The sequence below is a fragment of the Xenopus laevis genome, chromosome 5L (assembly GCF_017654675.1).
Source record: "Xenopus laevis strain J_2021 chromosome 5L, Xenopus_laevis_v10.1, whole genome shotgun sequence".
Taxonomy (NCBI): domain Eukaryota; kingdom Metazoa; phylum Chordata; class Amphibia; order Anura; family Pipidae; genus Xenopus; species Xenopus laevis.
This window is the reverse complement of record NC_054379.1, coordinates 139,777,879-139,792,708: the sequence shown is the minus strand read 5'-3', so window position 1 is coordinate 139,792,708 and position 14,830 is coordinate 139,777,879. Positions and strand designations below refer to the sequence as shown.

Sequence of the window (14,830 nt, the reverse complement as noted above, 5' to 3'; positions counted from 1 at the left end):
ACATTAGATAGCTTTAAGAAGGGGTTGGATGGTGTTTAGCAAGTGAGGGAATACAGGGTTATGGAAGATAGCTCATAGTACAAGTTGATCCAGGGACTAGTCCCATTGCCATTTTGGAGTCAGGAAGGATTTTTTTCCCCTCTGAGGCAAATTTGAGAGGATTCAGATGGGTTTTTTTGCCTTCCTCTGGATCAACTGGCAGGCAGATTAAAAAAAAAAAAGTTAAAAGGTTGAACTTGATGGACGTGTTGTCTTTTTTCAACCGAATTAACTACAGTATGTACTATCATGGGTGTCCACACTGCTTCCCTCCAGCTTTTGTTTAACTGCAACTCCCAGAATCCCCTGTCAGCAAACAAGGGCCATGACCTTTAAATAATATTATTACAAATAAAGCTCACTTTTTAATTAAATATGGCAGATAATTACAATGACTCATTACACATTATTATTTTAAATGAATATTGGAGTAGTACTGTTTCATTTATTATCACTTTTATGAATTTTGCGTGTTTTGAAGTGGTTTAAGTGATGGTTCAGAACATGAGATTAAAGTCCGTTACCACTTGAGAGCTAACCACAGGAACTGAAAGTACACTCCCCTTCCAGGCAAAGTGAAGCCTCAGCAATGAACAACAACAGCTACCCAGAATGGTCAAGGTCGTGGAATTTCACCCATTATCAACAGAGAGGTGCCCTGACAGTCCTGCCATTGAAAATTTGTAGGTAGGGTTTCTCTTCCATGAATGTGTCCTTGCAGAGAACATTAATCTGTACTTGTAGTTTACGTTGGGTTGAAAAAATGCTAAAGTCCAACAAGTTACCCCTCCAAACAAACCCCAATGCACAAACTTATACAGACCTATCTATACACCCATAAATATTAAAGGGGGGTACTTCACCTTTAAATACACCTTTAATATGCCACTGATGTTCTGAAACAATTTGTAATTGGTATTCATTTTTTCTTTTTTATGGTTTTTCAATTATTTGGCTTTTTTGTTCAGCAGCTCTCCATTGGGTATTTTATAGGGTCCAGGATTCGGTTCGGGATTTGGTCAGGATTCTGCCTTTTTCAGCAGGATTCGGATTCGGCCGAATCCTTCTGCCTGGCATATGCAAATTATGGTTCGGGTTCGGTATTTGGCCGAATCTTTCGCAAAGGATTCGGGGGTTCGGCCGAATCCAAAATAGTGGATAGTGGTGCATCCCTAGTATTTTAGTAGCTATCCGGTTGCGAGGGTTGTTTGCTTGTTTACTCTAGCAACCATAGCAAACAAGGGAAAGTTGTGCTCACCACTAATTTTTAAAACCATTAGGCGGGGGTGCAACGAGGCTGTGACCACAAAATACATATAGACAAATACAAGAGGTCCTCTGCACTCAACCCATTATCAATATATTTAAGACAGAGACATTTTGTGCATACTGCTACTGAAAAATGCCTTACCCTTTAAACAAAACAGGGATTGTTTGTCCATATATTGCCATATATTTAAGCTGGCCAACTACATCAAAGTCATCCCATATCTGGCCAGTCCTACACTCAATTTTCATCTGATTGAACAGTTGTAGCCTCACAGATCAATACTTTCTGGATTCTGGGGTCAGTGACCCCCATTTGAGAGCTGGAAAAGAGGCAGAAAAGAAATGAAAACCCATTGCAAAGTTGTTTACATTATGTACATCTACAACATACCAAAAACTAGGCAACATAGGGAGCACTTGCATACCTCCCGTTTTTCGCAGGACAGTCCCGATTTTGACAGCTCAATTTTTGTAACAATTTCAGATAAGCAAAAAAAAACAATTGTAACGATTTAAGATAAGAAGGTCTCTTTGGGAAACTGACTTGCAGCTTAAAGGACAATTTACCTTTATTAGCAAAACTGTAATAACATAAAAACCAAAGAAATGCATTTAAACTTTTATAACCGGTGACCACAAAAACGGGCATGGTCAAAAAAAAATGTAATCCGTGCGGCAAATCTTTTTGTCCACAAAATGTTGGGAGGTATGCACTTGTGCATTTTGTCACAAAGCCCCTTGCCTTGTGGATCTGCATGCAGTGCACTTATTGACTTGCACTTGCATCTCCTCAATGGTGGAGTTCCAGGGTTCCAACAACAGCATTAATAGATGCACCATAACTATGTCTAAAATATCAGAAACAGATGTTATTTTGATGCTGAGTGATGGAAATTACAACATTCCAAAACCAAAGATTTTGAGAGCAGTTGTGTATGCTTTTAAGAGTTGATTACAACTGAATCAGGCTCATGGCCATCTCATGACCACAATTAGCCAGAATTGTGGGGTCAAGGATGCATTGTGGATAAAAAACATGATATATTGCACCTGAAATGTAACTTTTCACACTGCACTTGCACTCATAAATGAGCCCTTATATCTCACACAGAGAATAACGTGTTTCCTCTGGCTGCCAGAAACTTGACACCCACAAGGACGTTTATATTTGCTTCACATTGCTCTGTTCATCTCATGATTCATCCGCTCTCTGTAGGCTTCCAACAAGTAAGGTTGATGGTGGTCTAAACACCTAGTTGCGGGTGTAATAGGACAGCAGCAGGAAACCTCAACCGTGTTTACAGAACGCCCTGCCTCCCAGCATTGATGTAGTGTGCTGTGGATGATTTTTATTATTGAAAATACACAGTATATAGATATATATATATATATATATATATATCTTTCCCCGATATGCCATTAACGAGCATGGCTATATCGGGGGTAATCTGATTGTTCGGCAGTATGGGGAGATTTGGTCGCCTGGCGAGAGGGAAGGCGTTTGGGGAGATTGGTTGCTGCAAAAACGAGGCGATTAGTCGCCAGGCGACCAAATCTCCCCAAAACGCCCAGTGTGGCCTGACCCTAAAAGGAGACCATGTTAATGGATGTTCTATCATGCCTCAGCTAATGTAGTGAGTGCGCTCTGGTGTAGACCAATATAGACCTACATATTTGCATGAGGTTGATAAAAGCGTAACTGAAGGAAATGATAAACTCTGTTATTCTGGTTTTGCTATTGCATGCTTTCTGCTTCTGGTCAGAATCTTAATGTGTGAATTTGCAGAGGTAAAATGATAAATTAATTTGCAGCTGTGGCATTCAAGAATCCTATAAAAAACCTCCCCATTATTAGAAGTGGAAAGGCTGAACCTTATGAGCCACTTGTCACTGAATAACACATACTAAAAGCAAATTCGCTGTTAAAAAGAAAGTGCAAACTCTGGGCAGATCCACAATATACAGGATTGTAGGGGATACTGTTGTCCAGCACCTTTTGAAGAACCACCGGTAAATACTTTATAAAGTTTTTGTAGGAGCCTCTTTGGTGATAATAAGCCAAAACCCTCTCCTTTGGGTGTATACTTACAAGACTTCTATAAGCAATATGCATATCAAAGAACACTCCCGATGTCATCCTAGACTCATGATAGAGGCCATAAAGGATCTTAAAGGAACAGTAACGCCAAAAACTGAAAGCATTTTAAAGGAAAAATAAACCCTAAAATGAATATGGTTAAAAATGCCATATTTTACATACTGAACTTATTGCACCAGCCTAAAGTTTCAGCTTGTCAATAGCAGCAATGATCCAGGACTTCAAACATGTCACAGGGGGTCACTAGTGATGGGCGAATTTGCGCCGTTTCGCCGGAAAATTTGAGAATTTCCCGCGAAATTTTTTGATGCCGGCGGGCGTTTTTTACTCTGGCATCCATTTTGGCAACATTTTTTTTGATGCCTACAAATTTTTTCGGGCGAGTTTCCGCGGGCGTTTCGTGAATTTATTCGCTGGCGCTAGAATAAATTCGCCCATCACTAGGGGTCACCATCTTGGAAAGTGTCTGTGACACTCGCATGCTCAATGGGCTCTGAGCAGCTGTTGGAAATTCGGCTCTTAAAGTTACATTACATTTTTGACCAACTAACTGTATTAGAAATATTTTTTGTTTTGCACAGCCTATCTATTTACCCAGTTTTTATTTTTATACTGAACAAATCCTTTAAAACACAGTTAAGTAGCACATTTCTTGCCAATGATACTACTTCCTCAACAGGTGTCCAGTCCCACAATAAAAGCCACTCAATTGTAAAACTAGTAGTAGAATGTGGTTAACCCTGAGGATATCTGCTTGGGTCCCTATGTTGCTTTGATGCATAGGATATTAAGTTTTTATGTTCCCCTCGATAGATCCTTTAGCTGCTATACTACCTATAGTAAGCCTGACTCAGACTCCTAGCTGATCTGTCCCTCATATTAGCTATTCATATCCTTTTTTATTGACTCATCCTGACTCCATGCTACTTTCCTTCAGCATGTGGAGTTCATAGACTGTGATCCTCTTCTTATTATGGACTACTAAACCCATTCAATATCTCTGGCCAATAAGCAGTTTCTTCCTCCATCAGGGACTGTCTTACCTAGATGGAGAAGGCGTTTGAAGGGAGTTTGCTCCATGTCTACATGGGTTTTCTCTGGGTACTCCGGTTTTCTCCCACACTCCATATACATACTGACAGGTTCATTGGCTCCTGATAAAAATTGGTTCTACTATGTGTAAATGTGATAAGGCTCTTAGAGTGTAAGCTCCACTGGGTCAGGGGCTGATGTGAATGATGTATAATATCAGTATAGTGTTGCTGAAAAATATAAATGGAGAAACCTCCACCCTGAGCCTCCCAATGAATTTCTTTCTGAATACCTGAAGGACTAAATACACATCTTCACATGGGGGTCCCAGCCTTTCTGCTTTACCAGTGGTCCAGCATCTATAAAGTGTAAATGGAAAAATGTCCAAACCTGTACACTAGTGGCACTCTTTTTTTATTTGTCAACATTCGGGATTCACTTTTTAGGTGGTTGTCCTAATACAAAAATCTCAATGTAAATATATAAACTAAATGATAATGTTCACACCAGCCTCACTGGTGCTTGACACTACTCGAATCTTTCCACCAATTAGCCCATTATAACCTTACAAATGAATGAAATGCCTTATAAATCTACAGTTATATCCTGCTTTTCTCCCCGCCCCATGAGAGAGAGAGTTGGGGATGTTACTAAAGCGGAATTAAAAAAAAAAAGAACTATCAGAAACTGACGTACAGCCTGGTGACTTGGTTTGAAGGGTTTTTTATTTCTCTGTGCTGGCCCAGCGCTTCGTGTGATTGTAGCTTCCGTTATTTCCTTCCGCAAGATTTAAAATAACCTCTAGAAGGAAGAAAAAAAAAATGAAGAGAGAAGAAGCTGCTGAGTTGTTTCAGGATGTACATGTGCCAATCTTACCACACTGACACTGCGCCTCACATCCAAGTGCCTGGGGCTCGCTGCACTTCTTAATGTGAGTTGTGAGCCCACGCTGACTTTTGGTTAGTCACCTGCACTGCGGCTTCACCATTCCTACCTCATTTGCCCTTCGAGTCTGTTCTAGCCAGTAGACTTTACTGCTGGTTTTCATTCTGACATAGTGACCCAGCTGAATTGTATTTTAGTTATCACTGTGTCTTTTCTCATCTCCATACAACCTCGGCTCAATTTGGTGACTTTTTTTCATAGAATCCTGTTTCTCCCTGTGTCAGTACATGACTTTACCTGCTTCATTTTGGATCCTGTCAGCTGAAGTGATTCCCATGATGCTATGCGCTCATCTAAGTGTGGTAAGTGGCTCTATTTCTGGTTGTGGGTTCTTTTGTGTGTGGGCTAGAAAACCCCAAAAGATGCTCTAACACAATACTTTCACATACCTTACAGCCACTGGCACAGAACAACTTGACTTCTAACATGGCATGTTAAAAGCCTAATCCATTTCTTTGCCAAATGTCTAATTTGTTCTATTACATTAAAGTAACATACACAGTGGCATAGAGGGGGTAGTTGTCCTGGGTCCCCAGCCTAAGCCTAAAAATTAAACAATACAGGTGAAGGAAGCCTTAAAGCAGAACTTTGCTGCAATTAAATGTGTTTAGCTGTGGCACAACAAAGTTCTGCTTTAAGGCTTCTTTCATCTTTATTGTTTTACTTGTGTCTAATTGTGTCTGATGACAGGAGCATGTGGTGGAGCCAGCCCAAGAATTACTAGCCAAATTGGAACACTGGATACCTCTGATTTGTAAACCTACAAATACCCAGATGAAATAATAAATTATTCAATTTTGCAGTATTTTTGAACTCCTACCAACCACAAACATCGTGCTGACTGTAGATAAACCTTTTGTCTACTACATTCTGTTGGGACATGAATCTTGAATTGCACAGGATATAGGATTTGTCTTGTGTTGTTCACTCAAATAACAAGACTGATATTGAATAGAATTGGGACTAAAAGTAGCCAACAGCTACTAAATATGAACACAATGATGACATTTTTAGCTCCAACAAATCTCAATTGGCAAAGGTGTTTTAGTAGCGTACAGTATATAGATGGTTATTGATAAAAGCCATACCTCCCAACATTTTGGAAGTAAAAAGAGGGACAAAAATTTTTTCCGCACGTAGCGCAGCGAAATTTTTGGGCCATGCCCCTTTCTGTGGCCACACCCCCTAATTACCATGTTCATTTTACAAAATTTGGCAGGTTATTAAAGTTTGAAAATAATTCTCCTTATCTAAACTGTTTTCTTGTTACAAAGTATCTTATTTGCACCTGTTAGTTGTTCTGTGCTCTCTGCTAAAGCCAATTAAGTTAGAAACTTTGTTTCTTTTTCTGGTTGTTCAGTGCAGAGAAAATAGGGACTTTCCAGTACAAATGAGGGACTGCAGGTTGAGCTGTCAAAAGAGGGACTGTCCCTCCGAAAAAGGGACAGTTGGGAGGTATGATAAAAGCAGTGCTGTAAGATGGATGAAAGAAACATGAGAAAGTTGTTTAAAATGCAGCTTTAAGCCCGTTTGGTTACCTCTTATTCATAGCCACGCCAACAAATGTCTCGAGAGACACTTAAATAATCTCAGGCTAAAGGTGCTTTGTATGGTTGCAATACACAAGAGAACCCTGAAAGAAGAGCCGTCACAAGGCAGATGTAAATTCCTGGGCTGTATCCATGTGCCCTGTAGTTTCCAGTGTGAATAATTTGGGTATAGCTTGTGATTTTGCTCTTTGCACTTTAGTTTGCTACTACAACATAAGTCATGGGGAGCAATATCTCCAAAAAATGATTTATGAACACAGAATAATGGGTCTTGTTTGTTAGAGGATAACAAGGGACAACCTTTATTTTGGAAGTTTCAGTGATGGAGGTGTAGCAGGAACCATTACAGTTGAAATTAAATCACATGACTGCATTTGTGTGTTTCTTATAGGAGCGATTTTAATGCTATGGCCAATGTGTCCTTTTGGCTTCTACTGGCTTTCATGTACTTAACATTACCATGGAAATATAATGGTGCCAAAGGCAAATTGTCCGAAAATGGCTGCAAACTGGTAGGTTTTACAACATATTTGTCTTCTAATTAACATGTATACAGAATGCTCGGGACCTGGGGTTTATCCAGATAACAGGTTTTTCTGTAATTTGGATCTTCATACCTTAAAGGTGGTGGCTGAATCGACAAATCTCCTCTTCTTCAGGCTACTAATCTCCACGAAATGCCTTCCTGTTGGCAAGAATGTGAATCGTTGGCGGTATGCTTACAGATCACTTCAGTTTTCTGAAGTCCCCCTGAAGTTTCCTTATGATGCAACTTCAGGCTACTTCGGAAAACAAAGAGATCCGAATACCATCCCACATTCTTGCCGGTGTGAAGGCATTTCGAGGAGATTAGTTGCTTGTAGAAGAGGAGATTTGTTGTTGGGCAACTAATCTCCCCTGAATCTGCACGTGTGCCACCACCCTTAAACTGGCCACAGACGCAAAGATCCGATCGTACGAATCAATGTACGATTGGACTTTCCCATCTCCCGACCTGCCACTAACCATTCAGATCAAAGTCTTACCATTCCGACCAAATAAAGTAGTTAAAGAACGGATCAGCCGATGTTCTGCCCCTGACAGCATTCGTACGATAGACAAAGCTAGTGACACTGAAAATCGTACGATCGGCAATACACGCAGAGATATTATCGGCAGCCGACAGAAATTTTCTAACCTGTCCGATCGACCAAACGACCGATCTCCGCCGGACGAAAAATGTCGGGACTCTTCACAAATGGTACGAAAATCGTACAAATCCTCGATTCGTACGATGAGATCTTTGCTTCTATGGCCAGTTTTAGTCTGATAGAGAATCGTGTAAACATTAAATAAACCCAATAGGCTAGTTTTGCTTCCAATACAGATTCATTATATTGTAGTTTGGATCAATTTCAAGGTACTGTTTTATTATTACAGAGAAAAAAGTAATTGGATTATTTGGATAAACTGGAGTCTATGGGAGATGGTCTTTCAGTAATACAGAGCTTTCTGGATAATGGCTTTCCAGATAACAGATCCCATACCTGGCTATATAAGCCATAATAGTGTGCCTTGGAGTGCGGATACTCACTGGACTGTGATATATATATATATATATATATATATATATATATATATATATATATATATATATATATATATATATATATATATATATATATACATACATATATACAATGGCTCAAATGAAGCTAGCACATACAGAACTTATGGAGAAAAGAATGTTTTTATTTTAACAGAAAAAAATTAACGTTTCGGCTAGGTCCCTAGCCTTTCTCAAAGTGAATGAAACAAACAATCACAACCATTTTAAAGCATCAAAGGCGGGAAAAGGGAATGGGTGACATCATAGAGTGTCATGAATGTGGGTGGGGCAATACACAAACGTAAAAACAACAATAAAGTGTGTGAAATATACAATAAACAGTTTGCAAACACAAAAGGTGACAGAAAACAAAATCGCATGTACAGAAACTGAGGAGTGGTCAGTAAAACTGCAATAATGTACAATGTTGCCAAAACAATCATAGTGACATGTAACAATGTATACAGAGTAAAGATTAGAACTTCCTGTTCAAGTGAAGTCTTTCTAGAAGTACTGATTAGTAGTGCAATGTATCAATCTTAGTACATAAACAGATCCTAAAATGTGCAGCCGCTAAATAGAGCTGATATGCGGCAGCGTGTAAAGCTATTAATGGTATATAGCAAAAAAGGTTAAGATCGTTTAATCGTTAAACATAATAACCGCTAAGGAAACAGAGAAGCGGTAAAGTGTATCAATACGTATAAAATATATTGAAGGGAGTCTGCACTTACATGTTGTTTGGCGAGGCAGCAGCTTGAAGGAGCAAGCAGTCAAGGCCCATACATTCTGCCTGTAACTGTAACAGGAGGTGTGGCTTAGGAGGAGGATCGTTAAAGGAGTATGGCCAGGAGAGGGCGCTTTAGAAATCAAGTATGTCCAGTGCCGGTTGCTAGGAAAACGCAGCATGGCAACGCTTTAGTTATCAAGTATGCCAAGTGCTGGTTGCTAGGAAAATGCAGCATGGTAACTACGTACTGTAGGGGGCGCTTGTAGTATACAAAGGATGAATAAGGGTGTGGAAACAGAGAAATAGTGGGGATAATGGGGAGAAAAAAGAGTAGACTGACCAAGTAAGGCGCTGTCACCGTTCTAGAGATTAACCAAGTCTTGAACTGTTGTGGAACTGAACTTTTGAGGTAATGGTTCACGTGGCAGTAATAGGGGCCTCAGATGTCCCTGTGTAGTAAAGGTGCCCAACTCCCTTCAATATATTTTATACTTATTGATACACTTTACCGCTTCTCTGTTTCCTTAGCAGTTATTATGTTTAACCATTTAACGATCTTTACCTTTCTTGCTATATACCATTAATAGCTTTACACGCTGCCGCATATCAGCTCTATTTAGCGGCTGCACATTTTAGGATCTGTTTATGTACTAAGATTGATACATTGCACTACTAATCAGTACTTCTAGAAAGACTTCACTTGAACAGGAAGTTCTAATCTTTACTCTGTATACATTGTTACATGTCACTATGATTGTTTTGGCAACATTGTACATTATTGCAGTTTTACTGACCACTCCTCAGTTTCTGTACATGCGATTTTGTTTTCTGTCACCTTTTGTGTTTGCAAACTGTTTTTTGTATATTTCACACACTTTATTGTTGTTTTTACGTTTGTGTATTGCCCCACCCACATTCATGACACTCTATGATGTCACCCATTCCCTTTTCCAGCCTTTGCTGCTTTAAAATGTTTTTTTTCTGTTAAAGTAAAAACCTTTTCTCCATAAGTCCTGTGTGTGCTAGCTTCTTTTGAGCCATTGTAAATACTAATACATAGCTCTGCACCCAGGCACCTTATACCAGTATACGCGCTGTGCCGGCATTTCCAGTTCTAGATATAGATATATATATATGTATGTGTGTATATATATATATATATATATATATCTCCAAGTCCAAAAGGTGCACTCCGTAATCTCAGGAGATACCCGGGTGCCTGTAAAAATTAAGTAAATGTGTCTGCAGAGAATAGCGGCACTCACAGGATTGTTCTTAGTGCAAACAAAAAATATTTTATTGAACTTGACGTTTCAAAGTCTGTCTTCTCCTGACAGAGATCCTGACGAAGATCCCTGTGGGGGATCAAAACATTGAGTTCAATAAAATATTTTTTGTTTGCACTAAGAACAATCCTGTGAGTGCCGCTATATATATATATAGATAGATAGATAGATAGATAGATAGATAGATAGATATACTGTATGCAGCTGCAAGGTCTGCTTCCTCTGTAGTTATGCCCCAGCTTTTCATGATTATGAAATAATGCTACGTTTTAAGCCTTTAAGCAATTTTGGACTTTATATTATGCAATGGATTGACTCAGCATAAATAGAGTTACCACACCTATTCAATATAATAATTTATCTACTTATTGTGCATTACGCATGTTGTATATACAGTACATAAACTATACATAGTTTATCAGGCTGAAAACAGTTTTATAAATTAAGGATATTTTAGAATTCAGCGAGTAAAACTGTATGATATATTTTAGGACTGCCTGGATTGCACTGAATGATTTATACTGTACCTTTCCATTATCTTGCACTTTATCCATATATTCTCTGTCAGATCTGCTTGCATTTGGTAACGTACTGTTATTGTTTCAGTTTCACAGGCTTGCTGATTGTAGCCATTTACAGCTTTTGTCAGTTCCTCAGAACCTGCCTACTGATATTCAAGAGCTGCTTCTAGATTTCAATCAAATAAAGATTCTGCATAAAAATTCCTTTCTAAGATATCATGACTTAACAAGCCTTAGTGTGCAATCTAATAGAATGGAATTTGTGGAGCCAGGAGCCTTCAATGGCATAAGGAGACTGGAAGTCCTCTCACTACAGAACAACACTATAAATAGGAAATATGAATTAACTTCTGCAGCTTTAAGATTTACCCCTTCCCTTAAGAAACTGGATTTGTCTAGGAATGCGCTTACAATGGATATGGTACCAGTTCTTCTTCAGGACATGACGTCCCTAGAGAACCTCCTTTTGGACAACAATATTATCATGCGCTTGGAACAAACTGCGTTTGAGGGCCTAGTTCATTTAAAGGAGTTAAGTTTGAGGTGGAACTACATTTATGAAATTGAAGGTGGTACATTTGAGGGACTTGTGAAACTGAAGAAATTAGATTTGGCTTATAACCTATTGCCATGCATTGGTGACTATAGACTAACACAAATCCAGATGCTCAATTTAAGCTTCAACAACCTTGAATGGTTCGAGTCACGAGAGACTGATGCTGAATTCCACTTGGAGATGTTGGACATTTCCAACAACCAGCTGCTCTTCTTCCCACTCTTGCCCAGGCAACACCGTCTGCACACGCTGCTGCTCTCCAATAATAAGATGAGGTTCTACAGTGACATTTTTGGCACAAACTCCAGTGCTGATTTTCTGATTATAGAAAATAACATCACATCTGTCACTACAGTTGGCCTTTGGAGTGATGATATACATAGCAACCTCTCCACATTGCATTACCTTGATATGAGCCATAACCAATTTGCTTACTTTCCCCTTGGATTTTTTTCCAACTTGAGCTCATTGTCTTACTTAAAACTTAACTGGAACTGTTTACAGAAATTTGGTGTTTCACCATCAGACATTTCCAGTTTACTTGATGAACTTGATCTCAGTAATAACGAGCTGGTTGAGCTACAAGCAGACAACATCTCTCCAGGCATCTTGAGTCTTTGCTATTTTAACCTGAGCAGCAACGATTTACACACTCTTCCCAGGAACATCTTCACATCCATGACAAGGATACATACAATTGATTTGAGCAATAATCCACTTCACTTGTGTTCTCAGTCTGAGCTGACAATGGGTGAAGGAGAATGTGTAGATATTAGAAATGTGTCATCCCTCAGGCGCCTTTATTTGTCTGGTTGTGGGATGGAACTGAATTTGCACAGAGTTTTCTATGGAAACACATTAACACATTTGGACCTTTCTTATAACAGTATTAAAGGCTTTATCTTTTTAGATGACACTGCAAGAACACTACAGTCTCTCTTCCTAAGGAGCTGTCTAGAATTTAACATCACTGTTGATTTCTCTGTTTTTATGAGTTTGACTGTCCTTGATATATCTGGAAATTCCCTCACTACATTCCCTGCCTCTCTAACTGGACTGGCACTTCATTACTTGGACCTCCGCAACAATAACCTGATTTACCTTCCCTTGTACAATACACAACGTCTGCTTGGGAACCTTAAAACTGTATATATAAGTAACAACCCATTTGATTGCTGTGAACTGGGTTGGATGAATGTACTTATCAGTTCCATTAGCATTCCTGATCTTCAGAAGGTGATGTGCAAGTTCTCCAGTAGATATTTGCCAGTACGGAATCTTCCAGAGTCCATAAATCAAAGCTGTCAGTGGACAAATAAAGGAACTTGGCTGTACTTGCTGCTCACACTGCCGGTTTGCCTGACTTTACTTGTGGCTCTTCTCTTGCTATTTTTGACTTTCAAGCACACACTTTTAAAGACAGTTAAAAGACGATGCAGGAGATCCACTAGTTACTGAGATCCAGTGTTCAGCACATGCAATAATCAAGGGAGAATTGCTTATAAAACCTTTTGGGATTTTGTATTATAACAGGATAATATTGCCTGTACCTCAAAGGGATCCTGTCATCGGAAAAAATGTTTTTTTCAAAACGCATCAGTTAATATTGCTACTCCAGCAGAATTCTGCACTGAAATCCGTTTCTCAAATGAGCAAACAAATTTTTTTTTATATTCAATTTTGAAATCTGACATGGGGCTAGACATTTTGTCAGTTTCCCAGCTGCCCCTGGTCATGTGACTTGTGCCTGCACTTTAGGAGAGAAATTCTTTTTGGCAGGCTGCTGTTTTTCCTTCTGAATGTAACTGAATGTGTCTCAGTGGGACATTTTACTATTGAGTGCTGTTCTTATATCTGCCAGGCAGCTGTTCTCTTGTGTTAGGGAGCTGTTATCTGGTTACCTTCCCATTGTTCTTTTGTTTGGCTGCTGGGGTGATATCACTCTAACTTGCAGTACAGCAGTAAAGAGTGATTGAAGTTTATCAGAGCACAAGTCACATGACTTGGGGCAGCTGGGAAATTGACAGTATGTCTAGCCCCATGTCAGATTTCAAAATTGAATATAAAAAAAAATCTGTTTGCTCTTTTGAGAAATGGATTTCAGTGCGGAATTCTGCTGGAGCAGCACTATTAACTGATTCATTTTAAAAAAAAAAAATTTTCCCATGACAGTTTCCCTTTAAAGTGAGGTTTAGCTAAAAGCATTAAAGGAATACTTTTATCACAATGGAAAATTTTTTACTTATACCTGAAAATAATAATAATATGCAAAGTAACGCAAACTGTACTTCTGATAAAGTCATCTTTTTAGGTTACCTCAAGGAGTATAATGTTTCATACTGTCATTTCTGTTTTATGTCTGGCAAGAGACACCAGTCTTGCACACATATATGCCCAGTACCATTGGCGGGTGTCTATCTTTCTTAACCAACGGGCTTCTCCCAAAACTATTTAAGTTACTAACGGCCTCTGGGTCTCACCGTTCAATTTATGTTGCCCAGGTGTTCTCGGCCCCAGGCCCTGTGCTGAAACGCCAAAGTTAATCAAACCTCCCTCTGGCCTTTCCAATATTGATCGGTAACATATAGTGATTGGCTTCGTAGCGTGACCCGCGCTGCAACATATTGGGATAAGAGACACCAGTCTGTAAGACTTTATATAAAAGTATCACAAGATTCAGGCAGTACCAATTAGGGCAAAAGCACCCGGGTCAAATTTTTTAGTAGCTCAAACATGTAAGGCCAAATAAATGACCTGAAAGCAGTAGCACCAGCATTTATCAGGTGTTCTTTAGGTATCAAGGTCTGTCTGTCCTTGCTCCGTGTTCAACTGATAGGTAGCTTTACATTTAATAGTATTCGGAGCCTCGACAGGTAGAGAGGAGAGTGAGTTGACTGCTGCTGGTCTTTGCTGGAGGGTGGAAACACACCATGTGCCATTACTCTTAGGAGTGCCTTGATTTTTAAGTAGTCCAATATCCATAGGAATCACTTTCAAGTATTAGCCCAAGTGCTTGTCTGGGATTCTTATGGAACTCAGTTTTAACTTCTCTTTATTCTATTAGCATGAAAAGGCAGTATGGGTCCCACATATATTTCAGTAGGATTTCTAGGGTAGATTTATAGCCAGCCTGGCAGTTGTATGTACATGCCACAATTCACTAAACGTTATTAAAAAAAAATCCTTTAAAAGTGATAGGTATCAGGGCATCTGTGG

At 39.3% G+C, this 14,830-nt stretch overlaps 1 protein-coding gene across 2 annotated transcripts; it reads left to right on the top strand.

Moving 5' to 3' along the window:
• Nucleotides 1–4,002: 4,002 nt before the first annotated feature.
• Nucleotides 4,003–13,240, top strand: nrros.L (negative regulator of reactive oxygen species L homeolog). Of its 2 annotated transcripts, XM_041563492.1 has the most exons (4): nucleotides 4,003–5,369; nucleotides 5,585–5,685; nucleotides 7,325–7,445; nucleotides 11,144–13,240. In XM_041563492.1, exons 3-4 carry the CDS (start codon nucleotides 7,341–7,343, stop codon nucleotides 13,070–13,072), a joined length of 2,034 nt encoding a protein of 677 aa, XP_041419426.1. In that variant the 5' UTR covers nucleotides 4,003–5,369; nucleotides 5,585–5,685; nucleotides 7,325–7,340; the 3' UTR covers nucleotides 13,073–13,240. The 2 variants fall into 2 exon arrangements, with proteins under 2 accessions (XP_041419426.1, XP_018119447.1); XM_018263958.2 differs by lacking the exon at nucleotides 4,003–5,369 and having other exon boundaries at nucleotides 5,464–5,685.
• Nucleotides 13,241–14,830: the final 1,590 nt, after the last annotated feature.